Here is a 27625-nt window from a genome sequence, read left to right as displayed (position 1 = left end):
GAGGCGTCGCGCGGGAGGCCACCGCCCTTGCCCGGCCATGCCCGAGCCGCGCCGCCCCGGGCCGGGCCGGGCCCGGCCCGGGGCGGCGCGGCTCGGGCATGGCCGGGCTTGGCCGTGCCGTCCCGGGCTTGAGGGGCCCTGCCCCGGTCCGTGCCCCGCCGCACCGTGCGGCTGCGCCTCGGCGCGTCCTTCCGGGCGGGAGCGCCGCCCCGAGCGGGGGCCCGTAAGTGCCAGCCGGCGGGGGAGGCAGGAGTCGGCGTGATGTCGGAACCGGTGCGGAGCGCCCCGGGGGGGTCCCTGCCCCTCAGCCGCTTAGCGGAGCCCTTGCTCCGGAGGCTCAGCGAGCTGCTGGACCGAGCGTCGCCCGGCAAGGGCTGGCGGGACCTGGCGCAGCGAGCGGGGAGCCGCGGCAGGGTCCGGCTGAGGTGAGGGCGGCCTGCGGGGCGTCGGCGGGGGCAGCCCTGGCCGGGCTGAGGCCGTGGTGCCGGCCGGAGGGGACGGTGAGGGATGTGGCCGGCCAGCGGCGGGGGTGAAGCGGGTGCGGGCTCCTCTTCGCTTTCCGGCTGCCCGGGGTGGGTTTGTGCCGGGGCGGGGAGCGGCGGCCGAGCCCCGCGCTTGGTTCCGCCGGACCCGGGGTGACCCGGCCTGCGCTGGCGACACCCTCCGTCCCCGCCGCGAAGCCGCACCTGGCCGGTACGAGGGCAGGAGCGTCCGTCCCCGAGGGGAGCCCCCGGGCTGGGCGGACGGGACGGAGGAGGCGCAGCCCGTCGCTGGGAGATGTTGGCCGAGTCCCAGGCGAGGGCTCCGGGTGAGGAAGCCGCAGGGAGCGTGGGGCTGTGCTTTGCCACTGGAGAGCATCCCCTGGTTCCTCGCCCGGCTCCCCGCAACCCGAGGGAGCCTGCCCGGCACAGGGAGCACGGAGAATGTCTGTGACTCTTCCCTGTAGCTCCTCTGGGCTCCATCAGGGTAAACACCTTCATTTTCTTCTGCTCTTGCTGCCCGGCTCCCATTCTCTAGGTCGCTTCCTCATCATTTCACTTCCTGTGGCTTCTCAAGGTTTTGTTCAGAGGGTGGTACCTCAAAAAATGAGGCTTTTCAAGTGCAGCACGGAATGTATATTATGATGTGTCCTTTCTGTATTATAGCTGTATTTATTAATATAGGGAAACAGAACCTGGGGATTACAATGACCCCTCTGTAGGGCCTGCTGCTAGGTTTGTTTCTCTGTAATAACCAGTAAAATACCACAGAAGTCTACATGATAAGCAAAAATATCTTGCTTCTAGGTTTGCATGGCACTGTGATTTAATGCAGGAAACATTGATGAATCTTTTTAGTGGGAATATGTAAACTTGCATTCCCTTTCCATAGCTGTGTTCATTTCCTTATTATCTGTGTTATTTTAATCTGCTGTGATTGGAAGCGCATGAAGCCTTAACACCAAAATTTAAAACTGCATGTTTATAGCTGGGGATGAAGGCATTGGAGCAGTTAGCGGCGCTGTGGCAGTAGGTCTGCGTATCAGTTACGCTGCAGCAGCCACTTGTTTTAACAAGTACTCTGAAAATCAAAGTCTTCCTGGGCTTTCAAGTTAGGTTCTGACTCACTCTTTACCGCTTCTGAATTAGGCACATGAAAACGAAAGATGCTGTGCTTGCTTTTCTGCTGAGACTTTAAAAAGTGAAAATTAGAAGATTTCTTAATACGTTTGGGCAGAATTGTTAGGTACGAGCATCTCTCGTTTTGTAGCAGGCAGCTCACTAATACCGCATTCTGTCTGTAGAGGTGTCACTGTGTAACCTCTGAACTCCTGAAACTTGAAGGAAGTACTGCAGATATGTCCAAATCAGCTAGGAATTCCCCCTCTCTGGGGCTGGGTTTTTTCAGGTTTTTTGTGTGTCTACAAGTGGTTTTTAACCCGGCTCCTTTCTGAGGAAGAAGCACTAAGGAGGTCTGTGCCACTGTGTCTTTCTCCTATTGTTCTGTAGCCCTCTGGATTTAGAGCAGTGTTCCCTCAAGGTGCTGGAGCCAGAAGGAAGTCCCAGCTGGAGCCTGTTGAAGCTTCTGGGAGATCGGGGCTGCACTGTGGTGGAGCTGGTGGAGTTCCTGCAGGCGCTGGAGCACACGGAGGCTCTCCAGTGCCTCAGCCACTCAGGTTAGTTCTGGTTTGTGCTTTCCCTGCAACTGCCTGTTTTGCACTGGAAGCACCGGAGGATTTGTTTTCTACAGTAAGTAAAAACATCTAGTAGTTGGTGTTCGTGTAATTAGCATAGTAGTGGGCTGATGTGATTCTGAGGTTAAAAGTAAGCCAAGGAGAGATGACCAGGCTTAATGCAGGGCAGACATGGACCTGGCTGTGTGGGTATGGCAGGTGCTGACTCGGGTCCTGTGTCAGGCTGTGCCTTCAGGAGATGCTTATGGCACTGACACGGTTGAGGTAGAAGGACAAGGGGTGTTGGCAGCCATCTGTATGGGCTACAGGCTTTAACTGCATTTCATAGCTTGTCCTGATTGAAAGGGAAGGGTCCAGTTAGTGCCAGTTCTGGTGCATATTGGATCCGGTCCCACTTGTTAATTGGACAGAAAACCAGACTGATTTAGATAGAACTAGGTTATTTTCCGCTAACCCATTCAGCTCGCTTCTTCACAAAAAGTGTAGAAGTGGAGGCAACACAAGCAACAAGGGAATTCACGGGTTAAACCAGGGCCCTTTTTTCCTGCTTCGGGATGTGGTGAAATCCAGCCTAGTGGGCAGTCACAAAAGCTGGTCTTGAGAGCCGGGAGTAGAAATGAGACTAGCGAGCTCCTTGCCATACTGATAGCTGTCCTGTTCTTGGGACAGTCTGAGGAACGAAGCCGTGGGCTGAGAACCGTTGTTAAGACAACCTTGGAATCTTCCAGGTAAATTATAGTAATGCTTTGCAGCTCTTTCATCTAGTTAAGGCTGCTGCTTCTTACCGTCCTAGGAGGACCATGGGGTGTGATGGAGTTACGTGCCAGCTTAGTCCAGCTAAGTACAGCACCGTAGGCCTGGCAGGGAGAGGGGAGCTGGTGGTACAGCAGCATGAGTCTTCCCTGACACATTGGGTTAATGCAGTAGAAGATCTTCTTCCTAAAAAGACACAAAATAGAAGTAATAACTTTAAAACTACTCCTTTCTGGTAGCGAGAAAGCTTAGGCATCTTCTTCCTTGGGTTACCTTTCTGTCTCGTCTCTTCCCTTTTCTCATCTTGTCATGTTGTGAACTTGCTGGAAACGGATGAAATGCGATGAGCTTTCTCCCAGGCTAAAAAGGAAAAAGCCTGGATACGCGATCGGTGGTACTACAGTCTAGTCCTCGTGCAGCCCTGCTGAGTTGTGGTGATTGAAACGAGACCAAAGGGGTGTTTTTCCTCTGCAGGCTCTTTCTGCGGCGGTTTAGGCACTTGGGTCTGAGTGTAACTAAGGCTGCCTTTCCAGAAATGAGTGCGAATGTTTCCCAGTGTGTAAGCTAAGAACGCAGCACTCGGGTTATAGTTAAGATGACGAGTATTTAGTTTACGCTGCATATTTCAGAGTCTGGTAATCCTAAATGTCAGTTTGCCGTCCTTCATGGTAAAATTCGAGCTTTGCATTTTCCAGTGAAAATTGAAGAAGTATTTGTGTATCTTTATGATCATTCAAAAGATTGAGCAAGAAGGTTTTCTTTTTGAACCATAGAATTCTGTGGTGCTTGCAGGAAGTAGCTTAGTGCTGAAAGAATTGCAGGAAAATGAATGAAACTGTGAAGAAATTATGAATCAGATTTCTTAGAAGTTGTTTGTAATACTTCCAAGGAGTGCAAAATGCTAATCTTCCAGAGAATTTGTTTTTCTCAACTACTTTCTTAAGACGTATTAGCAATGCAAATCAGGAGAGATTTTTAAAAACAACTGGAAGTCTTTGGAAGGAGCAAGTTGTCTTAATTTTTTTGTCCTTTAAATTGAAATAATATAATTCCCATTTGTCTTGGTCAATGTAATGTGATGATACCTTGGTCATAGGTCCATGTATTATAACCACTGTGAGGTTAAAGTGTCTGTTTTGCAGTTGACCTTCCCCCCGCCTCCCTCCCACCACCTCTTTTCTGATGACCTTGGTTGTACCAGGCTCTGTGTTGGGGTCATGCTGTAACTAGGTCTCTGGAACGGTCTGGGTTAAGAAAACAACCGGATCATATCAGACCAGGGTCAGAATTTAATAGCTCACGCTATTGTCTGGTGAGGTAAAATTTGCAGTGGAATGTACCTTTACCTGGCAGAAGAAACCCCAGCCCCGAGTTCTACAGGAGTAAAGGCATCAATCCCAAACCAGTGTTGCGGCTGGTAAGGTTGCCTGAGGAGTAGTAGAAAAACGCACTGTGTTGCAGTTAAACTAACTCTTACTGTTTCAATCCATCCCTCAGGCTGTGCTTAATCTGAAGATGAACAGCTCAAGGAACTTGTTGGGAGTGAGCAAACCCTTAAAACTGGGAACACCTTTCCCAGAAGGGATCTGTGATGCCATTGAAGTATTATTGCGTTAGCGAGTAGAGAGCAAGAGGAACTGAAGTATCCTAAAGTCAAAATGGCTGAATGATCTCATATAAATCTTCCATAAACTCTGTAGAGTACTGATCAGTTTAAGCGTGGATTTGGTGTTAATGGAAGACAATTTTTAGTGTCTTAAAGTCATATAACTAATTGGAACTGTGTGCATACACCGTACAAATTATTTTCAAGTATATTTAACAACAGACTTTCTTTGCTCAAAGGACAATTTAAGTGCAAATTTAAATTTGGAATTGTAATTCTTAATAACTTTCCTATGTGTAAATTCTTTTTTAAAGGTATAAAGATTGTTGTACAGCCCGACTCTCAAGCAGTGCTCTCTGGGCAGGTCGTCAAGCTATGCTGCTGGGCAGCAGGACACCCGTTTGTGCACTACCAGTGGTTCAAACAGGAAAAAGAGGTAAGAGTTGATAAAGAATATGGATTTTCTAAGTGGTGAAAAGAATAGGTAATGATTTTGGATAATACTTTTTTTTTTTTTTAAGACTCTTATTTACAAGGAGAGAAGATTGTTATATATACACTAATAAAAACAGAAGTTTAAGAAAGGCTGCATAATGACCCTATGAATGTGCTAAACCAATAAGGTGGTTCCTTATATTTGGACCACTCCATCCTTGGAGGCAAATCCTGCAATGTGACAGGAAGGAAATGGCAAGTTTAGTTGCCTCTTGGGCTACCGAGAAGTTTAACAGAGGCTACTGAGAACCTGCCACACTGGAACAAACACCAGTCACTGCTGGCCTGGGACAGACAGCGACTGGTTTCCTGAGAGTGAGCAGTCGAAGGCCTGAGCTCAGGGGCGCCACAGGCTTCCTCAGTGAAAGCTGGGGTCTCTGGAATTTGAAGGGCAGCACTTACCCCCGTATTTGTGGTCTAGTTATTTTTCTGCAAGATGAATGCACTTTTTTCTTAATGTTATTTTACTGTACATACTGCAGTTTTAAAAATAGTGTAAGTTTATAGTATTTTAAATTGCTGTTAGGAATTGCATTTTTAACTCCTTTTCTGCACCTTTCTAAAGGTTTATCTAGATCATTCAAAACATGGCTTAAAAATATGATTACAGTCATTTGCTGCTCATTACAGTTAAAATATAGATGTAGTGAAAAAATATTTTTCTGTAAAAGAATGTTAGAGTTTCCTGGTCATAGCTGAATATCTTAAGACAAGAGCTGAATGTAGCACTCGCACTGGTTGGAGTAGTGCTTAAGCAATTATTCTGAGTTATTTGTGGAAAAAGGTAAAAGTTACTAATTTCAGGAAGAGTTGTTCAACTGCTGTAAAAGCTCAGAGTTGTCTTAAATAGAGGCATATGAATTATTCTTGGAAGAAAGCCTCTCTCTGAGCTACTAAATACGTAGAACAAGACTTTCTCATCCAAAAGTTTCAAGTAAGTGAAGGAGTTGAGGCTGGTGTTGTGGACATTGAAATAAATCTTCTAATGTTTGATCCTGGCTTGGATTGAATCAATCTAAGTGTTTCTTGTTCACCTGTAATTCAGGTTCCCCATGGCAATTCTCCAGAGCTGGTTTTGAATCCGGTGAGTGTGAACGATTCTGGGTTTTACATCTGCCGAGTGAACAGTGAGTCTGCCTTTGTGTTCAGCCGGTGGGCACGACTTGAAGTTTGTGATCTCCAAGGCTCATCTCATGGTGAGTGGCAAAAACATTGTCTTCTGAAGGTCTGTCTTCCCACTTGTTAGAGGGACGTGGGTCCCCATTGCTGTCTGGCACAGGTGTGGGAAAGGGCTGACTAACAATGCGGCATCCAATTACTGGGCGCTTGTACTGCTCACAAAAGCAGGAGAGAAATGAGGTGCCACAGTGGTGGGTTAGAATAGGCAGATGGAAAACATACACAGTCTCAGATCCTTTTAATTCCCAGAGGATTCTTGGACCAAAAAAGCAATTCTTTAACTCTTGTTGTTTATCTGTTTACCTGTTGTAACTGGCTAGTGACTGGACGCACACAGTCTATTCTGAATGTTTTCAGTTGTTAGTCTGTGTGTGCTTAGATTGTCTCACTCTTTCTTCTCTTTTATTTTGTTTTTCTTTTTTTTCTTTTTTTTTAAAGGGAGCTTAATTAGTTTGCCCGAGAACAAGCTGCGCATTTGTGTTCAGCCTCAGCCACAAAACCTGGCAGTGGGGGATGCTTTGGTACTAGAATGTGGAGCTGTTGGAAACCCAATTCCCCATTACCAGTGGTTCCGAAATGGATTTCCCTTGGCAAATGGGAGCAAAAATGTCTACACGGTAAGTTACTGCAAAGTGCCAGCCTTGGGGGACCAACTTGTAACCACCTCTAACTTGTCACATACATTTCCTTGAAAAAAATAACTTCTTCGTAGCCTCGATAACCTCTTGTGGAAGCACATGCTCCTCTTTGCTCTCCTGTTCTGTTGTTCCTCACTTGCCCATACTGTTCCAAGGCTCTCGGGTGCATAATTTTAATCCTGAACATGTCTGAGGTTGTAGTTGTGGGGTGGAAGGCTATAGTGGATGTATCGAGATAACAAAGATTAAGTATCAGTAAAAGTGAAAGCTTCTCTCTTTCCTGCACTGCAAAGCACTGATTTGTATGAGCCGAGGCATTCGGTGCTTAATGCATCTCAAGCCTGTGAGATGGATTGCCATTCCTCCTTCCTTTCTTGCAAGCGTTCCTGGAACACTCGTGCTGTCCAGCTCACTAAAGAGTCAGCTTTTGGATTTGTTTAGGCTTTGTCTTCAGTTTTCACTCTTTCTTGCTGGCGGGCTGAAATGAAACTGATAGAGATGTTATTTTGGGGTTTGGTGGGATGACTGTGATGATGCTCGTTCAGGTAACTTATGTGGACGTGGAACATCAGGGGACATACTGGTGCCATGTATACAATGACCAGGAAGATCAAGACAGCCAGAAGATAGAAGTCATTATAGGTAAGGAGTTTTTCTGTTTGATATAAGTCAGTTGATTTATCAATTTCTTACCTATCGTTAGTATTTATTTTTGAAGCTTTCAGTATTAAGCCAAGCATATAGCCTTCTGGTGGTTTAGTTTCTCTGTTTGTTAAAATAGCCACGCTTGCTTGCAGCAAATGAATTTTTAGAGCTTTATCAGCTGTAAACTGCTTTGGGTTTTTATAGTAACCAAATGACCTTTGTCTTCCACTTTGTGTGCTCTCATAACTGAGAGCAATTGTCTTCCAATTTTTCCCCCTCTTAAAACCCAAGGAAGGAAAGCTATGGCAGTGGAGTGCACAGAAGGTAAAGTAAATCTTTAGTTGTGAATCAATTTTCGAAAATGAATGATGGGAGTGATGGATCGTTGAGCATGTTGCTGAAAAGCATGTCTGGGTTAAGAGCTTTGGTCTATTTTAAAGCACTGATGTGTGATGCAACCTTCCTTCTGCTTGTGCTTCTCTCCTCTTTGCCGTGATGACAAGGAGGAAGACCAAGTGACTTTCTTCTGGCATTCACTGGGTTTGTGTCCTGTGCTTACAGTTTCTAGGGAAATCTAAAGATCCTGAGATTTCTTTGGCTGGGCTCAGGAAGCAACATCCTTGCAAGAAAAGCTCGAGATGTTTAGGAGCCTGGGTGACCTTAGAGAGCTGGACAGAGCTGGTTCCTCTAGCAGCTCTGTCTCTGCGAGACATGTTTCCAGCAATTTTTCCAGCCCACTTTTGTGTCTGAAGAGGTCTCCCAGGGCTTTGGCCTGGAGCAGCCCTGCTCTGATGCACCTCTGGGGCTCAGATAAAGGGGTTTCTTTTCCATGGTTTCCAGCGTTCTCACAATAATTACGTGAAACGTGGTAGCTTAGAACATTTGAAAATCGTATCTGAAGTCTTTCTGAATACGCATGGTTTTACAAAGTAAGATTTCTTGCTCAGGATGTTGCTTTTTCAGCAGTCCTTCTAACATCTGTTTTTCCAAAGGGTGATTCTGGCCCTTGTTCCTTCTTCATTCAGCTGCTTGCACGCCCGTGAGACTGAGGTATCGCGTGTGTTTCTCCCTTTGTTTCAAGATCTCCTGTATCGTACTGCTGTGTCAGGCATAGCTTAGTGTATTGACGTAGAAGTTCCTCTTCTCTGCATGTGGAATAAACATACGAAAGGTTACAGAAATGCAAAGCCAAAAGTATTTTAGAAAGGTAGTTTGTCTTCTAATATTTAGCTTCTATTAATTATGGAATGACAATTATACTTTTATTAATAACAGTGTATTTTTTGTTTCTTGTTTAAACTATGATTTTATTGGTATATTTCTTCACAGAAGATCTAAGTGATCTTCAAAAACCAGGTAAGGGACAAATTTTGAAACGCTTTAATTTTGCATCTTCATTTTATGTTACAAATCACTGGAGCCTAGCTGGGCTACAACGGGTGGTTTATGTTGTTTGGATGTATTTATAACTGGGGATTTGATAGGGGCAGATACTGTGTTAAGAGCGGCACAGCTTTCTGGTTCCAATAAATTACCTTGAAGAATACAGTGAATCATGGGGCTGCTGTTACCTCTGCCAAATCACACAAAGCTGCTCTTTTACACTGCATGTATACTTAAACAAATACAGAAGAAACTCTCTTTTGCTTTCTTGTCTGTGGCTTCTTTGGTCTCTAAGTTTTAGTACGTTGCTGCCTTGTCAGATGAATAAGGTGGGAAAAAATGTAGGGTGTCTGGCTGTCACCCATGATACATTGAATTGGTGTCTTTCTTAAACTAACCTTGGAGTGAGCCGATGGGATTTGAAGCCTGTTTCATGTTTGTTACAGAAACGTAGATCTGGAATTGTGCTCAAGAAGGGATTATCCCTGATACCGTGTTCCCAAAATCTCAAATCACAATTGCACCGTGAGCATCTATTACTTATTAATTTATAGAACTAGCCGTTCATATCCTATTAGGCTATGTTTGCTGGAGTAGGGTGAAGGAAATCAGGTAAACAGCACCACCACAACACCCCAAAATCCCACCAAACCAAAAAAATGAGTACTTTTTTTGTCTTAAGCTAATAATTTACTAGGTAAAGCAGGACCAATAGACTATGGCTGTGTGGAACACGCAGTTCATTTGCGGACATTGGCAGCTGTGACTGTAGTTACTGACAATCTGCTCTTTTAATCTATTTCAAGGAGACCTGCAAGAACAATCACATCACAGACCTGTCGGTGAGTAGTTTTATAGCAGTAATGCTCCTATGTATCTCATCGCTAGGAAATAGGTTTTGCTGCTTCTGGGTGTTGCTGCTTCTACCACAGCTAGTGAAATAACAGTGGTGTGTGTGAAGAGCGGCCGGGGGGGGGGAAGGATGTTCTGGGTGTTTTATAGCCCTTTATACTGCTTGTGTGCCCTTTCAGCAGTAAACGCTGGGGAGGGCACCAGTATTTTTAGTGACTGGGTGCAGCGTCTACAACTCCTCTGTTTTGAGTTTACTGTTTCAAATTCCTCTGGCCAGGACCTGGGCAAGTGCGTTCCTCCGTGACTTTGGTTGGAGACAGTGGACAGGGGATGATGCGGAAGGAAGGCTTGAGTTCTCTGTCTGCTTGGGGGTGTGCTGTCCCTGGAGGCTCTGCTCTCCCTCTGCGTGCCATGGGGATGCCCTCATCCCGAGCCCAACCTCATCGAGATGGATGGATGGCCTGTGTGTTAGGAAGAATACTTGCTGGAGAATAGGCTCTTTTAATCACATTCGTAAATTTGCATGGTAGACTGGACTGTGGTCAGGCCTGTTGTCGTGTCGATACTAGTCCAGCTGGAAAGGCTGCTGGCCTCTCTCAAAATGTCACCACTCTTTCGGGTCCATCACTGTGAGAAGGGAGTGTAAGTGCTCCCAGTCGTGGCTCATCTTTTCTAAATTAATTAGAAAGCTTGTACTTCTAAAAGTGTTTTTCAGTGACAGTATCCCACTGTCGCTCGGTCTCTGCCGTTTGAAATAGTTTACACTCTTCAAGACCTTGGCTGTTTTCCAGCTGCAAAACTGTTGGAAATATCTTGTTTGAAGGCGGTGGAAGGTTAGAGCTGGAGGCTGTGGACAGGGATCCTCCCTGGATCCAGCTTTGCGGGGTTCCTGACTCCAGAGCAGGTTTAGGGTGTTCACACCAGAGCTGTGGGACAATAATTCCTGTTGGGGAGAAGTAATAAGCCAGGAAGGAAATGCCTTGCTTTGATTAAATGCCTTTCTGTAACTCGGAGTGCAATTTTGGAATAAAAATCGGGTAGTGGTCTCGAAAGCATTTCTGTCCGTGTGACTTCTGTCCCCTTTCACTGCAGCTTTGTTCCGTTATGACGGAATTACTTCTGACTTTGTTAAACTCAACAGGAGCGTGACTCAGACTATGAGAGTACGGGTTGACTTCCCTCTGAATTTTGTAAATTTCTCGTGTCTCTGTATAACTGTTTTTAACCAGAGCAACAGTCAAAAGAAACCTTAACAAACCATAGAATCACAGAATGGTTAGAGTTGGAAGGGACCTTAAAGCCCATCTAGTTCCAATCCCCCTGCCCTGGGCAGGGACACCTCCCACCAGCCCAGGTTGCTCCAAGCCCCGTCCAGCCTGGCCTGGAACCCCTCCAGGGATGGGGCAGCCACAGCTTCTCTGGGCAACCTTATACAAATACAAAGAAGACTCTTTACTTCTGACCTGTAAAAGTTTCCACTTCAATGTACCATGTTTTAGAGAGACAAAAGATGGGGGCTGGAGATGTGGAAGTGGTCTTCTGTGTGTGATGGCTCTTTGTTTTTTAAGAAGTACAAGGAAATTTGAGTTTTGGGGGAAAGTACGGTAACCACAGCTTTGGCAACTTGTCATAAGAATTTTCATGTTTATTAAATTTCCTCATGCATGGGGCAGTTCAGTAATTGTGCTTTCAGGAAAAGGAAAGAAATGGGAGGTACCTTAGTGACTCATTTGGCGGATTATCCCGTCTGAGACACGTCACGGTTCAGAGGTGTTGGCTGTCGGGCCATGCTGAAACGGGTGTTTGGTTTTTGGATGAGGAGAGGGCTGAGCTGCTTTGTTGATATAGGATGACACTTAAAATGATACAAAATGTTATGCCTGAAGTGCGATTGGATACTGGTTTTGCTTTAGAAGAAATTGAAGGTAAAGGTGTTGAGCCCGTGGAGTATGTAACGGTGCTGTGGTTCTGTTTCCCCGTTGCCCCCGCAGCCACAGACAAGGTAGCGCTGTTAATAGGAAACATGAGCTACTGGAATCACCCCCGGCTCAAGGCTCCCATGGTAGACGTCTATGAACTGACTAATTTGCTAAGACAGCTGGATTTCAAAGTTGTTTCTTTGCTGGATCTCACCGAGTCAGAGATGCGAAACGCAGTGGATGAGTTCTTACTTCTCCTGGACAGAGGAGTGTACGGTAAGAAGCCGTGATATCCCTTCTGGAGCGGGTCGGGTTTGTGATGTATCTGGTGTTTGCCTCTGCCAGCTCAGGCACGTGATCGCAAAACAGACCTCACGGTAAACAGCTTGTGTGTACAATGGGAGCAGTAAGCTTAAAACAGCCACCAGCACATTCTCTGACCTTGGTTAAAATGTTATTGTTTCTTTAATCTTAGAACAGATAAAATATAAGCTACGGAATTCAGGTTCTGACTTTCTGCAGTTGTCAGTAGTAAAGGACTTTCCACTGAGTTGAATCCTCAGGTTCCTGTTTGGGCAGAACTCGGGTCCCACTGCTGTTTGACAGCTCTGCGGAAGGTCTGGATATAGAGTGTAACGTTTATTCTTTCTGTCTGTCTTTGCACTTTAGGTGGAAAGCTCAAGAGTGCTTATGCTGCTTAAGCAGGCAGCAGCCCTCCTATTTTTTTCATTAACCCAAATAACACCCCACAAAAATCCAAGGCTCTCGCCTTCAAATTGCAGCATCGCTCTAGTGATTGTACTGCAGCATCTCATCACTCTTGGTTTAAGTTACAGGAGAACAGATTGGGCAAAGTATGCATACTAAAGATGTGTATTTAACACATCCTTTTTTTTTTTCCCCTCTAAGTTTGTGTTCTTTGAATCACCCATCCATTTCGAAGCTACCTGTAATAGACTGTTAATAATAATTTTAAGTTCACGCTGCACAGGAGGTGCCCTGTACTGGGGTGATGAGTAACCAGCCGGGTCAGGTGTGCGTCGCTGCTGCTGCTGTGCCTTGGTCCTTAGGTGATGACTCGTACATTGGGATTCTCCGTCCGGCATAGAGTTGATTCTGAGGGACCGAGCCCAGCAGAGCTGGTGGCTGTGCCGGCTGGGGGAGGGCACTGTGGAATTGATGCACAGAGCAAAAACCTTCACATCCTGCGTGGAAAAGGCCTAGAATGACCTGGCTTGGAGCGCAAGGAAAGTTCCTCTGTGGGCTTTGAGGAGCTTGCTGCTGACTACTGCTATTTCTGTCATTTTTCTAAAAGCTAAGGTTGCATAAACGGCACTAGAAATGATTTAGAACAGGGACCAAAACACTCTGCCAGTTGTCCTATGTAAATTGCAGAATTCCTACAGTAATGCCCACCCGAGAAAACAGGATTGGATTCTTTTTTGGAACGCAAGGTCAGATTATTTCTTAGTGTGACTTTTTTAATGGTCTGTTACCTGATGCGCTGTCTGTGCAGAACTGGCTGATGTGACATTTGGACATTTATGTCAGAGCCAAAACTTGCATGACATGAGGACTAATTATGGCAGTGAAGTATAGCAGACTTTGAGAGCAGTCTTCTTTTTTTGTTCCTTGGGAAATAGATGTGCTTATATATCTGAGTGAGCTTTTGCATTCTTGCATCTTCTTCATTTTTTTCTGTAATTGTCGACATGAATTTAGAAAATAAAGTACTGAAAGGCCTTAATGAGTTTCTCACCAGCACCATATGAAAGCTCTTATAGGGCGTATTTTTGCAGTTGTATTTTTGCAGCAAGTTGATATTTCTGAAAGGTGAGCAGAGCATTCTTTCAGGAGTGTCTGGCAGCAGCTACTTTCATTTAAACGGTCACTTTGTTCTTTCTGGCCAGTGGCTATTAATGGCTTAAGGCATATAAAAGGTGCTGTCGGTGCACAAATAGATAATGATTTATTGCATTTTTAGTGGGCACAGCTCCAAACAGAAGAGGCGTAGTGGCTGCTTCTGTTCAGTCCTGCTACACATACTGATACGACATTGTGTAATTCTTGCTCACTGCCAGGAAAGTGGCATTTCGGGCACTGCTCATCCAGGGCAGGAGCAGCGAGCAACGTGATGGCGATTGTCTCCTCTAATGTCTTACTTTGTGTTGTTCTAAATGGAGGGTGAAATTAATATTGTATTCCACAAAGGGTAAAAGCATAGACCCATGTGTTTTAAAGGCTAAATATAGTTAGGCTGCTTTCTTTAAAAAAAAAAAAAAAGGAAAAAAAAAAAAGAAAGAGAAGGCAAGAGGGAGACACAGATATCACTTCGATGCTGACGTCTGTGAGGAACTTGAGCCCACTTAAAATTGTTGTGTCCGAGTGTCTAACGAGCCCCTCCAAACATGTTTACTCTGCTTGCTTTGGTATGCAGAGGTTTATTTCTGATCCTGAGCTCAACATATTAACTGTTGCAGGTACTCATCAAATCAGCCTAGCGCAGTCACCTGCTCGAGGACAGAGGAGAAACGTTGTTATTTCTGAAATATTTCTGTTCGTTGAGGGAATACTCTTCATGGATTGTGCTTTATGTTAGACTTCTTTCCTTCAGTCAGCCCAGTTACTTATCTGACATACACTCAAATACATGTCTCCTCAAATATAATCTTGATTTGGGTCCAGATCCAAACTCTGTGGAAATCAAATTTATGAGTTTCCTTTCAACTTTGGGCCTGACCTGGAGCTATGCACTTGGTGCTTAACTTCATTTTTAACTCTCTTGAAACTACCTTGTCTCCATTTGCATTGGAATCTTAGAAATAGCCCAACAGAACCTCTACTTGTTTAGGGTTTTAATTGTACACTTTAAATTCTGTGCCCTTTAGAAACCCAGCTTTTAACTGAGGGAAGCCATTGCCCTTTTCCACGGCTCCGGCAGATGAATGACGCTGTGGCTGTTGGTTGCAGCGAGACCGTGCATCCCGGAGCTTGCCCTGGGTGCCCGAGCTGATCCCGGCTCTGCCGCCGCTGCCCGTGAAAAGCAGGTGGGCGCTGCTGATCGAGTGCAGCCCTCTGCGAGGTCTCGGCATCGCTGTTAATGACCTGGGAGCTTACGAGGAGGAGAGAGCCGAAGGCTTGGTCCAAAGGGCTGTAGTTATATCCTGGTATTCCTTTACAAAAAGCGCAGGGCTGTGCCAAGAGAGACGTTTTTACCTTTTCATTACAGAAAGCTCCAACAAATGAAAACATCTAGCGTACCTGCCTGCACAAGCTGATTTTGATGTAGATATGATATGTCAGGCTAAGGCTTATTTTGTTTTTTCTGAATATTCAAGTTTTGTAGTGACATAAATTTCACACCTATTTTTAGTAAGAATAATGACATAAGATCCTATCTCCAGTCAGCAGAAATTGTCATATCTCTGACTTCGATTCAGCTACAGCACTACATACTAATTGAAGATCTGACCCACAGAGTGTTTTGTATAGATAAATAAAAATTCTTCTTAGAAGATGGAACTTGCCACAGATAAGCAAAAGCAGCACTGGGAACAGAAAACAGGAAGATTCCATTTAATCATACAAGCTTCTGGTGCCTGCATTTCATGGCAGTGGAGGTTATTAATGCTAAGATCATCTAATCTTACTGCAAATTGATAGGACCTTAATATTTGAAATTTTTATTCGCGTAAGTAAAATCTAAGCCCTAGGTTGCAGTTCCCTTTTTCAGGGTTAAGAAAAGCTTTTTTTAATTCCGTGATATGCTTTCTTTATTTTCTTTTATTATGCCAAGATATTGCATTCTTTATTTCAGTTTTTATATCTTAAAATGTAGTAGACTGTTGTGTATTGACACGTGGGGGAGATGATCCTTCATGCCCCAGGTAAGCACGCCAAGAATGTCTTTGGTCAGCAGACCCACAAGAGTGGTGAGTCCGTAACTGCAGAGAGATGTAGATGCAATCAACTGAAAACGAGTTGTTGGCAGTTTGGCATTGGGAATGTGCTCTGGAGTCCTGCCAAATATCATCATGGAATAATCTTCTTTTTTTTTTTTTTCCCCCCTCTAAATGTAAAAGTATTTCTTATCCCTCCCTATAACAAAAATAAAAAAGACAAAAAGAAATGGAGAAAGTGACTGTACAGAGGAAACAGCAAAACTAAAAACTTGCAAAATGCTTTCACAGTGCAAGCAAGGTTTTTCTCTCATTTCTCTTCTAGTTAAAATACTTTTAAGAATTGCCAGTGATTAATGGTAAGTAAAAAAAAAAGTTAAAAGGAGAATAATTGTAAAGATGACAGCATCCATCCAGACTGCTCAGTGCTATTTTTTTCCTCCATCTATAAATTCTGCACCGACTCGCTGCCGCTCAGAGCTTTGTAAGTGCACGTCTGGAGATGTTTTACAGCTGGCACGTTTCCTCCTTCCTCTCTGTGAGTTACATGTTCTACGGAACAGATTATTTCTGTTAGAAGTCATAACTCTACCTAAAGCATTTTAAGAGTATTTAACTTTGTGTGTTTGATGCAAATATCTGATTGATTCTGTTGCATGAGCAATTTTCTTTTTTTATTTTATTTGTTGTGTCTGTGTCTTGTGAAGTTGCTGTTCACGTGGTTCCCCCTCCGCCTGCCCCTCCTTCCCCTATTAACAAAGGCCTGTTGATACCAGCTTGGAGTAGCTTGAATGATCTCTTCTCCCGCAGACACGTGGTGTGGACACAGTGCATGGAGGTTTTGACCATGCTAAAATGTACAGAAACATTTGATGTGCTCTTGACCGGTGTTTGCAGTCACACATATTTTGCACTCCCAGGTCTGTTGTACTACGCAGGCCACGGCTACGAAAACTACGGGAACAGCTTCATGGTTCCTATTGATGCTCCAAATCCCTACCGGTCGGCAAACTGTCTGTGTGTGCAGAACATCCTCAAACGAATGCAGGAAAAGGAAACGGGTCTGAACGTGTTCCTCCTGGATATGTGTCGGAAAAGGTACAATCTCATCATTCATGAACAGCGAGAACTGACGCTGGATGTTTGAGGGATGTTTTTGCTTCCCGACAGAGGGCGAGGGTAAATGACTGTAGTTCTAGGAACCAGCTGTGACGTTCAGTTTATTCACTGCAGCAACACATTGAAACTGAACCTGTTTTTAAAATGAACAAATAAATGGGAACAGCTACTTTGGGAGAACAGCAAGGGATCCTGAGAGAGAGCTGGACTTCACGCAGAGGAGAGCTCCTTATTCTAGGCTGAGAATTCCCTGTACTTGGAAGTTTGGGGTTCTGAGAGTTCACAGCCTGTGCCAGGGTGCTTCTGAAGTCGACAGGATTCATTCCCAGACGGACTTGGCCTTTGGCCTTGGATGGGAACGTGAAGGTGGTGATCAGACTGTTTCCATGGGCACATGCTTGCCTCTTGGTTTGAATGACATTACTTTCTCCTTTTTTTGTTGATGTTTAAAAGTTATAAAGCATCATTCTTACTAGATAGCAGTGAAATTAGGCATCTTAAAGAAGAAAAAGGACCCTTTCCCCTCACATCGTTAAACCATCTTCATCACTAGAGGGAGGAAGGAGAACCCATGTGACCGAAGGCATGTTAATTTGACAGCAGGGTGCAAGTGAAGTGCTTATTTTCGAACTCCTCAGAGGCGTCGATTTTGTGGGCTGCTTTTATGCTGGGGGTGTTGTATCTTTATTTAGAGCTTAAAAACCAAGTGGTTTATTGGATTTTTCTAACCAAAGTACTATTTGCTTTCCATGTTTAGAGACTACTATGCCTGATTAAACTTGCACTTGAAATCAGCTCTTCAGTCAGCACTTCTGAAAATTCTCTCAGGAGTGTTTCAGAATAGAAAATGGCTGGTGTTTGTGAGCCTCTGGACTCCACTGCTAATGAAATTCCAGCCACCCCGTTCAGCTTCACAGTCTGCTGTCCAAATAGAAAATACGGCTCCATAAGCCTCATGTTAACCATGCAGACACCATGTTTTGAAGAAAAAATAATTGAAAAATTGAAAAAAATATTGGTGTTGTTACAATCTAAAATGGCTAATTAACAGAAATCATTTTAAAAGAGATTGTAGCCAAACTGTTGGTTAGTACGTCGTGCCCTCCTCTGGGTACTGGGTGAGATCTGACTGAGTCTTTACGTTGCCTTCACAGAGTGTGGATGATGCTGACTTTGTGTCTTTTAGCCGTCAGGATTCATTCCAGAATTGTAGGAGGCGAAAAAATTACTGTTTCTGAACGCTGCTGTTTTGGTGTTTTGAACAACTGTAGAGTTTGTTACCGTTATTAGTTTTCAAATTATTATTTTTCTTTTATGTGTTTCTATTTGTTGCAGAAACGAATATGATGACACAATTCTTATCTTAGATGCCCTGAAGGTTACGGCCAACATTGTTTTTGGATATGCAACGTAAGGAAATTTTTCTCCTGTTGTGCCATAGAGGTTTTGAAGCCAGAAGCGACCATTGGGATCGTACAGCTAATCTTCTACAGAAAAATACTAGCTGTGGTGTTAAAGGACTAGTAATTTATATCCGTATCTGTGTCCCGCTACTATCTTTGTTACTTAGGTCTCTGAATCATTCCACAGCCTAGCTGACTCTGGAAATGGGTTTGTAATGATGCCCAGTATGTATCGTTCCCGTTCACATACAGGGTAACTCCAGTGAGAACTGCATCCAGCAAACCAGAGACTGGGCTCCTGATCTCTCTTTAATGGTTACCCGCAGGAGGGCTCTACTCATCTAAGTATTATTTCTTAGAGATGAAAAAAAACTCAGAAAAAAGCAAATTTTGCCCTCAGACCCCTAATGTTGTGTTTCCTTGTGCCGATGGGGAGGGGGCAGTTGTGCCCTGTGTGTTCCTCACGGTACTCACTGCCCGGGAGCTTGGGCAGGAGGTCAAGTGCTGGGGAGCGGATGGTTAACTATAACCTACGTGCTGTACCCTCTTCGGTCACGTGTCTCCTCTGTTAATGCAAGTTACATTTCTAGAAAGAATGTGTTAAATAATTCATTAATTTGTAGTTCTGAGTAGTAGCATATGGATTGGCCCCTGTGTTTCTTATTCTAGCTAAAGAATAAAGTTACAACTGCATTTGAAACTATTTGAAGAGGTTTAAATAACCTCCCTCTATCAGTTTTCAAGTCAAGTGCAAAAGCTGTTGAATAGAAGTAGACAAGAGCTTTACTGAAGTCTTCTCTGAGAAATTTAAGCTCCTGATATAAACAGTTTGACCTCAGCTCTGGTCTGTGGCTTGTTTGCAAGTGAAATCTTCCCAGTATGAGGTGCTGGCAAATGAACACGAAGAGCAGGTGGCCTTAGACACAACCTGGTGTTAAAATTGCAGGGTTTCTTTCCCTGTTCCCGACACAACTTTGCTCCTTTTGTCCTCTTGTCGATCTTAATCCTGCAAATGGTTCTGTGTTTTTTCTGTGTCTGATATTGGTGATCTCGTAGGTGCCAAGGAGCAGAAGCTTTTGAAATTCAACAGTTGGGGCTGGCCAATGGAATCTTCATGAAGTTCTTGAAGGACCGTCTGTTAGAAGACAAGAAGATCACTGTGCTGCTGGATAAGGTTGCAGAAGGTAAGCTCTTTTGACAGGGATCCAAAAAGCAGAAAAAATGCAAGAGGTTCCTAAATGCCCAGTGAAGTTCTGCTGTCACCAGGTCAGGCTGTGGAAAATGAAATGCAGAGATCAAACTGACAGAGCTGCTCTCAGTGCTCTACTGAGGAAAGGGACTAGCTGAAATACGAGCGTGGAGTTTATGTCAAACTGATGGCCATAGGAGTCCAGCACGCCCCAGGATGTACACTGAAATGTCATGGATCCTGGTGACCGTCTGCCTGTTTGTCCGGCGTATATTCTCGGTCCTTTTGCATGCAGCCGGTGTGCTGCTTGACTAGACCCCATGAAACACACTTGCCATGCTGTATCTTCAGTCTCATCTGTTAAACTTTTCACGAAGTTTCCATGAAAAGTTAAATAACACTTCAGAAGATCTCAGAACTATCCTGAAGAAATAGGATCTGTAGGTGGTAGAACTGATGATTCCAAAGCCTAGGGCTGAAGTTTTTTGGTTTTTTTTCCACGGGGCGATGTGTTTTTTCTTCTTTTGCCAGGTGCAGTCAAGCAGAGTGCTTTTTGCATTAAGATTTGTACTTTTTATTTGCTTACAGTACTGCTGAATGTTGCCATTACCTAAATCCAGAGGAACGACTTGAGGACTCGCTGTCCTCTCCTTTGCAGCAGTGGAACCTGGAGCTGTTTCCTCAAGCCCAGCAGCTCTAGCAGGGCTCCTGCTGGGGGCTCACCAGCTGCTGGATTTAGGCTCAAATCCATTAAAGCCATCGTTCCTGAAGCTCTTTGTTTTGAAGCAGACCCAAATATCTTCCCTTTCCTTCATCTTTCTTGCCTTCTAGGACATTCTGACTGTTCATGGTTTGTGAAAAGAGAACCCTGTAGCCCACTCGTCCTGGCATCAACACTGTGTCTGTACTGTGTGTATATTCTGCCTCCTTAGCTCTTATCCCACGTTCTCCCACTGTCGTGGCTTCCCCATAGGAACGTGTCACGGTTCTGCCAGCAGCTGGTTTCCCTACACTTTCCCAAATGTCCTGACTGGACATGGCTGACTGTTGCTGCTTCGCCTGTGCTGCCTGATTCTTGTTGTCCTGTGCTGTAGATGTTCTGACGCGTGACCTGTCACTTGTCTCGTTCTTGAGCTCGCAGTGGAGAGAAGGACTGATCTGTCAGGCGGCGTGACAGCCGGTGTCAGTGTCACCAGATACTGGGTGTTAGTGCATTGGTGCTCTGATGACACTTGAAAGTGTTCCACGTAAACAGCCTTCAATATTGCATTTTTTAATCACCTCATAAATGGAAATTTTCCAGGATTTTTTAATCCCCAAGGTCCGTCTCTGCAGAGCTGCTTTCCAGCTAGTCAGTCCCCTTTCCATACTGGTGCCCACATGCAGGACCTGTTGTTGAACTGCCCGAGATTCCTCTCTGCCCAGTTCTCCAGCCTGAACAGGTTCCTCTGGGTGGCAGCACAACCCTCTGGTGTATCACCCTCTCCTCCCAGTTCTTAATCATTGGCAGACTTGCTGGGGGTCACTCTGTCCCGCTATCCAGGTCATTAGCGATGGTGTCAAATAAACACTATTGGCCTCCTTATCAACCCCTGAAATACTCCACTCGCCTCCAGTTCTTTAGAAATCCCGTCCAACGGTAATATTCATACGCTTGAAATTAGTCACTTTAATTAGGTGCTTACTGTGACGCTGCTTGAACTGGTTTGGAAATCCGTGCGAGCGTGCTGCCGGGGCACAAGCAGAGCCCTCGGAACTCCCTGCGGGCACCTGGGCGCTGCGTTAGCCCCAGCTGGGCACGTCGCTGAGCGGTAAATACTCTCAGACTGTCGGTTTTGATGGCGGTGCTGGCTCTGGCGTAACCATGGCAACCAGGGAACACTGCAGGGATGCGCTTGATGTCGTTCGAATCTCAGCAGCATCGATTTTGAGAGAAACCATATGCATCTTATTTTCAGATATGGGCAAATGTCACCTTACCAAAGGCAAGCAAGCGCTGGAGATCCGCAGCAGCCTGTCTGAGAAACGGGCATTAACCGATCCCATCCAACAGACCGTCTCTTCTGCAGAGTCTCTGGCACGGAACCTGCAGTGGGCCAAAGCTCACGGTACAGTCCAGGCTGCTTTCAGATCCTCCTCCTTGCGCAGTGGGGAACGAGAGGATGTGCTGCCGTAATCGTCTCCAGTGGGTGGGGTGGGATACTGAACGGAAATGGAAAACAGTCAAGTTCCGATCTGAATCTCCGTTAGCACGTTCAGCTCTTGGAGACTTTTGTGCTGGGGTTCACCTCTAGGTGAGGTTTTAATGAAGAAGGGACGTGCAGAATTCATCCCGAGTAAATGTATTTAAGACCACTCCAACACTGAAGGGGAGGCTTACGTGATGTCTCCCGATAACCTGTTTGCGTCCAACAATGACACCTGTGAGACATCGCTAATCTCACTGTGAAATCACTGACCTGGGTGGTAAAAGTGCACAGTGAAAAGGAGTTTTCAATATATATAACTAAGAAAACTAAAATAAGGGTGAGATCAGTTCCAGGCTCTCTACACTTGTTTTAAGAAGGGCAGTGGGGTCTTAAGACCTTTTTACTTTTTTCACCTAAATATGTTGGAGTGCGTTTTAAAGTTTCTTTGACAGAGGTGGCATTTTTAAAACTTAACTACTCGTGTCGGCAGCCCCTTCCACAGATGCAGGTTTTTGGTTGTGGAATCAAGCCCTGAATTCTTGTCTGTTAAATGACTGAAATGCAAAACAAAAATTACAACATAATATTATTTTATGGTCTATTATTTTTAAGCCGTGCATAGAAGAGAATGTGTTTGGAATTTGGGGAAAGAATAACCTTTATATTTGTATAAAGGTATGTCTCTGATAATGTTAAATAATCCGCTTCCAGTGGGAGCAGAGAAGCCAGTGCACAGCACAGAGACGCAGGATGATGGCAGTGACCCTTGAGCACTTCCAGCTGTGTTCCTGTGGATTGAGAAAGATCCAAAACATAACAAAGAAGTGCTGTGGGCTTGGGCTTAGTGAATGTGTGCAGAGGCTGTGAAACGGGAAAAATGAACCTGAAACCTGTTCTGCTGTCAAATTCAAAGATTCTTATAATGCTATAGCTATCTCCTGTGTACTGGATATATACCGTATTGACCTTACTGAGCTGATGATGGGTACGGAAACAAGTTCTGGGGTCAGTAAGCTGTATCCTAGTGACAGTAAATGTTGCCCTGCTCCTTGCACAGGGACTGGAAAGAGACACGTGAGGCAGAAGTGGGGTCACATCTCTCCGGCGGTGTCTGCCAGTTCCCCTCTGGTACCAGCAAACAGCGTGATGCCCGCTGGACTTCTAAACTGGTTTGCTTCAGTCTAAATAGATAAGTGATAGGTAGAGGGAGGGCAGGAGGAAGACGTCTACACCTTTTAAAATTTTCTGAATTTAAAAACAAAATTAAAAAAAAAAAAAAAAAAAAAAAAAAAAACAGAAAATACATATGCTGAGTTTTATTTAGAATGTAACAATGTGTTATTCATTTGCAGAGCTTCCAGAAAGTATGTATCTGGAATTCAAATGTGGAGTTCAGATCCAGCTGGGGTTTGCAGCCGAGTTCTCCAACGTCATGATAATTTACACGCGAATAGTAAAGAAGCCTCCTGAAATAGTAGTTTGCAGAGCCTACGTCACAGACTTCCCGCTCGTAAGTGCTTCCTGTTGGCGTCTCGGGTATCTCCTTCCACTGAACTGGGAAACTTCCCGCTCTGTCCGTGTCAAACTGCATCTTTTGTCATAAAATGGGTCTGAACTGTTGAAATCAGGTGCCTACATTTACTTTTTTTTTTAATATCTATTTTTAATATATATAAAAATACATTGAAATGAATCTGAGCTCAAAGTCTCCCTGTTTTTTCGTTGTCTTAATACCGAGTATTTGTTACATTTAATTAAAGATGGTAAATGTCAGTAGCTGCAACACAAGCTGAGGACACATCTACCAGCAGACAAGGGTTCTCAACCTTTAGTTTTAGAGTCCTTTGCGCCAGGGCGATCCTGTCCAGTTCTATTGGTGTCACTCAGCTGATCGTGGTAGCGTGAAGGATAAGAGCAAAACAGAAAGCTCCTTGGGACAAAAACCCTTCTTTTGATGTCTATGAAAGAGAACGTGGGGCAGAAAGCCTTTTTAGATAGAACAAACGGGACACTTCTGATGCTTTATGACTAAAATATTTGAGTTTATGTGCATAATAAATGCGTGTATTTTTAGCCCACCGAATTAGTGTTGTAGCGCTGTGCTTCACAGTAGAAAGCACGTAAAGAAGAGCAGCCCTGAAGCGAGCACAGCAAGTCTGACAGGAGCCATGAGCAAAGAGGGTGACCTCTCCAGCGTAACCCCTCTGCCCGCCACTAACAGCGGTCTCACAGCTTCACAAGGAATCCAAGATTGGTGGTTTCTTTCCTTTAGAGAAGAAGGAAATGCAGACTGTATAGAAGGAAATGCTTCTAACTATTTCATGATCTACAAATTCTGTACCTTCTATTAAGTTCTCTTTTCTTTCTTGCACCAGGACCTGGATGTGGATCCTAAGGAGGCCAATAAAGGAACTCCCGAGGAAACTGGAAGCTATTTAGTGTCAAAGGACCTTCCCAAGCACTGCCTCTACACCAGGCTCAGCTCCCTGCAGAAACTACGGGTAAGATACATGTCATTCCTCACAAGTTTAGATTAATCGTGCTGCTTTGCAGCTCTGCGGAGGTAGCTGTGTGTTGTCTGCTTAAGTAACGTGTTCTTCAGAGGGAAAAATGGCAAATAGCACCATTTAGTGACTTTAGTTCCTTAGCTGAAAACCCAAAGCCAGGGAGTCAACGCATGCGCAATCCTGATGCCGTTGTGCGAGGCACTCTGTATTTCCTAGGCCCATACTGAGCTTTGACAAGATTATTTTGGTGAAGATGAGCTATTGCACTGTGGGCACGTTCCTGTGCCCTGTAGCACCAGAGGAACGTGACCGGAGACACATCTTACACAGTCGCTAGCAGGAGATGTAGATGTTAGTTTATCTCCCTCCATCCCGCCCCGCTCTTGGGCGAGCAGTGTTTGGAAGGGTCTCCCTTCAGCTCACCGTGGCTCTCAACTGAAGAGTGTGTCTGTGTGTCACACGCACATCAGTGCTGGATGTCACCTGGTACCTCCTCTTCACTGCTTTTGGCAGCTGGTGTAATGCAAGTGCTTCTAGAAGTGAGACTGCCAGGTGAGCCAGTATTAACCAAGAGAGGTCCTCAGTGAACGAGTCTTGCCTAAAAAGTCTTTAGCTCCTAAAAAGGTTGGTCTCCTTCTCCAGGAGACTGTGCCTCCTGAAGTGTTTTCTACATTTATTGGGGGAGGAAGTGTAACGTTCTTTTTATTTTTATTCCCCCCTCTCTTCCCGCTTTTGCAGGAACACTTGATCTTCACTGTTTGCTTGCACTATGAGTATCCAGGAATAGAAGATACAATGGATGAAAGAAAGGAAGTTAACGTTGGGAAGCCCCTTATTGCTAAATTAGGCCTTCATCATGGATTCAAAGCCAGTAACTGTCTCCAGACCTGTTGCGTGGCTAATAACCCTTTTCATAATCAAATCGAATCGAGTCCAGCGGCAGCTCAGTACTACGTCCCCGCGCATTGCCAGCCCAGCTCCTGTCCGGGCGTTTACCAGCCGACCCGTGTTTGCCCAGGCAGCGCCAGGCGACCGGAGGCGTGTTCCTGCAACGGGACTTCACAGATATTAGCTTCAAGGCATGAAGTACGGGATTACTCCCCGGCGGTGGAGAACAGTAATGTACCAGTAGAGACCACGGATGACACTGTGGAACTGGAATTCCTTCTCTTGGACAGCCTCAGCTTCTCCAAACAGCAGTAACTGCGATGTCTTCAGAACAGACCAGAGCATCATCTTGAGCAGGGGACCTTCCACGCTGCTCATCCGCCTTCAGGAGCTCAGGGGCTTCGGGACAGCAGGACTTGGAGGTGGTACTGGAAATGAGGATACGACGAACATTTTTTCACACCCAGAGAGATGTAGCTGGACTGGTACATTTAGAAACTAAAAAGTCTCGATTTATAATTTTTTCTCCTACCACGTGGCATTTGACAGAAGGAAAAACCTGAGCTTGGCAGAGGTTGCTGTTCCACTCTCTGGCAATCAGGCAGCTCACGAGCAGAGGGAATCCTGCCTTCCTGGGAGGAGGCTGCCTCCCTTCGTCAGGGGCCCAATGCAGAAGAGCCTGGCTGTGGGGTCAGAGGTTCTCTTGAGACAGTGAAGCCTTGGATATTCCCAGTTGCCTCTCCAGTCCCTACTGGAGTTACAAGGTTTACTGTAAATGCATGTTTCACAAATCTGTTTTCAGAGGGGAATTGCTCATCCTATACAAAACCAGGACAAACAGGCATAGCTGTCAGAGGAAAAAGTACTGACAGAATTAGGCAGGAAAATTAATTTTCATGTCCTCTGTGATTTAACATGATTTTTAAAAATCCATCGGTCCCAAAATGATAAATATACCTTTCTCTCTTCCATCTGTCAGTTTCAGTTGTTCAATGTCCAGGGATTTCATTTTAGATACTGCATTAAAACAAGGTTTTATGTGTTTATGTTTTAACAGCCTCCTATTGAGTACATGACACCTGACGATCTGATTTCTGGAAAGGTGATCTTTTCATGTTCTGGAAGAACACTAAATGGCAACGTGAGGAAAAAGTGCCCGTTCCTAGGAAGCCACATATTGTATGGGTAGTCACGCAGCAAGACATGCCGAAGGCTAAAAATAAATGGGCAAGATGAGTGAGAACTTGGGGGCTCTTCAGGCCGAAGCACAGGGACAGTGTTCCTGGGTGCCAGCCACTGCTCTTCTGGGGTGATTTTAAAAGATGAACAAACCAACCCTACTTGGTTGTTTTCCAGGCCAAATGAATTTATAGTCATTCAAGTAAAAATGCTAAAAGTCTACCCTTAAACTGTGAGAATCCCAGATAAAGATTCCAGCACCCACAGACTGTAATTACAGAGGCTAAAGCCACTTTAGGCGAGGGACACTGGCTCCGTGTCACAACCTGACACGTTGTACGTAGCCCTACACCTGCACCTTGGCTCCAGAGCTCCAGGGTGGAGCTTGTCCCTCGCCAGATGAGATGCCAGAAGTCAGCTCCTCTTCTGGGTCCTTTGGCCTCCCAGCCCCAGGTCTCTGTTTGGCAGAGGCTCCTTCAGCAGATCCCTCGCTGACACCTGGCTGAGCCACGGTCACACAGTGCTGTGCTGCTTCGGGGAGCAAAGGGAGCAGACAGACCCCTTGCACGTGGCAAAATAGTTTCATCTGTCTTGAGGAAAGCGCAGTTTTGCTCACCAGACTGTTTTGGGTATTCAGGTTGAAGAGTTTGGTCAAAAATACATGTAAATTTTCTTAATGTTTGGCTTTGTTTCAGAATGCTGAAGAATCTGTGACTTGCCATTGTGTATCTGGGGACGAGTGTGAGAACACTGATGTTTTATTAGGTCTTAAAAAGCCTTGATGCTTTGAAAGTCTGAAAACGTCGGGGTGTGAGGTAACTAAAATTCAAGGGAATTTTCAGATATGTCTAGCAGCCTTCCCTGCCCAGGTAACACTGATAAGCACTGTTGCTTTAATTAAGATCCCCATCATGAAATAACTTTTGTTACTTTAGAAGAATTCTGGTAGTGCTTTTCATGAAGTCGGTAGCAACAGATAAAATAACGGAGCCTCACTGACGTGGTGGACAAACCAGTTTAAATCTCTGGTTGAGATTTAAACACAGCCCTTCTGGAGGGATGTATCAGTCTCACGGCACGGGGAGATGCTGTACGGGGCCATAACCAGTGTCAGGTGGGAACGGTAACGCGTTATTAACGATGGCTGTTGATCTTCACATTCATCTGTGCCTGAAGGTGGATATACGTACGTGGATTTTAATGTAGTTATTTCCAAAGCGACAGCCGTGCCTGGAGTAATCCCCAAATGAGCTTGAGTTTCTGCCTTTCTCCTTTGGAGGGTATTAAACAGTGCAGTATTTATTGATGGGTGAGTGTACCTGTGCATTAATTATCCTGTGTAATTGACTTATAAATGAAAAATTAGAGCTTGAGAGATGGTCTAGTACTGTAATATTTAGATGATACTTTGTCACAGTTTTTTAATTTGTATAAAAGCTTACTCTGTTTCTTTCTGTGTAATAAACTGTTGTCCACAAAACGATCTATCTGTGCACACGTAGTTGTTTCTGCTTCTCTCGGTTTAAAACCCCCCCAGACAGTTTGAAAATAAGGAAACTATTTTATTATAAGCATTAACAAAAAAGAAGGGGAAATCTGAATCATGGGC

General features: G+C 44.9%; 1 protein-coding gene across 1 annotated transcript; it reads left to right on the top strand.

The window, feature by feature from the left end:
- Positions 1-261: 261 nt before the first annotated feature.
- LOC141476607 (mucosa-associated lymphoid tissue lymphoma translocation protein 1-like) lies at positions 262-27486 on the top strand. Its single transcript, XM_074165369.1, has 17 exons — positions 262-425; positions 1989-2155; positions 4847-4968; positions 6073-6223; positions 6645-6823; positions 7390-7486; positions 7781-7813; positions 8819-8845; positions 9679-9714; positions 11716-11919; positions 16463-16640; positions 17997-18071; positions 19121-19248; positions 21212-21361; positions 22795-22952; positions 23818-23943; positions 24688-27486. The coding sequence occupies exons 1-17, from the start codon at positions 262-264 to the stop codon at positions 25150-25152; spliced, it is 2460 nt and encodes an 819-aa protein (XP_074021470.1). The 3' UTR covers positions 25153-27486.
- The last annotated feature ends 139 nt before the right edge of the window (positions 27487-27625 follow it).

Source organism: Numenius arquata, chromosome W (assembly GCF_964106895.1).
Source record: "Numenius arquata chromosome W, bNumArq3.hap1.1, whole genome shotgun sequence".
Taxonomy (NCBI): Eukaryota; Metazoa; Chordata; class Aves; order Charadriiformes; family Scolopacidae; genus Numenius; species Numenius arquata.
Note: the sequence above shows the minus strand (reverse complement) of the source record. Positions and strands in the feature narration are given on the sequence as shown.

Bases quoted from the DNA above. Each gene is read 5' to 3' on its own strand.
- LOC141476607 (XM_074165369.1), top strand. From the start codon at position 262: ATGTCGGAACCGGTGCGGAGCGCCCCGGGGGGGTCCCTGCCCCTCAGC. The intron at 2,156-4,846 runs GTTAGTTCTGGT...TCTTTTTTAAAG, and splicing joins CCAGTGCCTCAGCCACTCAG to GTATAAAGATTGTTGTACAG. The intron at 11,920-16,462 runs GTAAGAAGCCGT...TTGCACTCCCAG, and splicing joins CCTGGACAGAGGAGTGTACG to GTCTGTTGTACTACGCAGGC.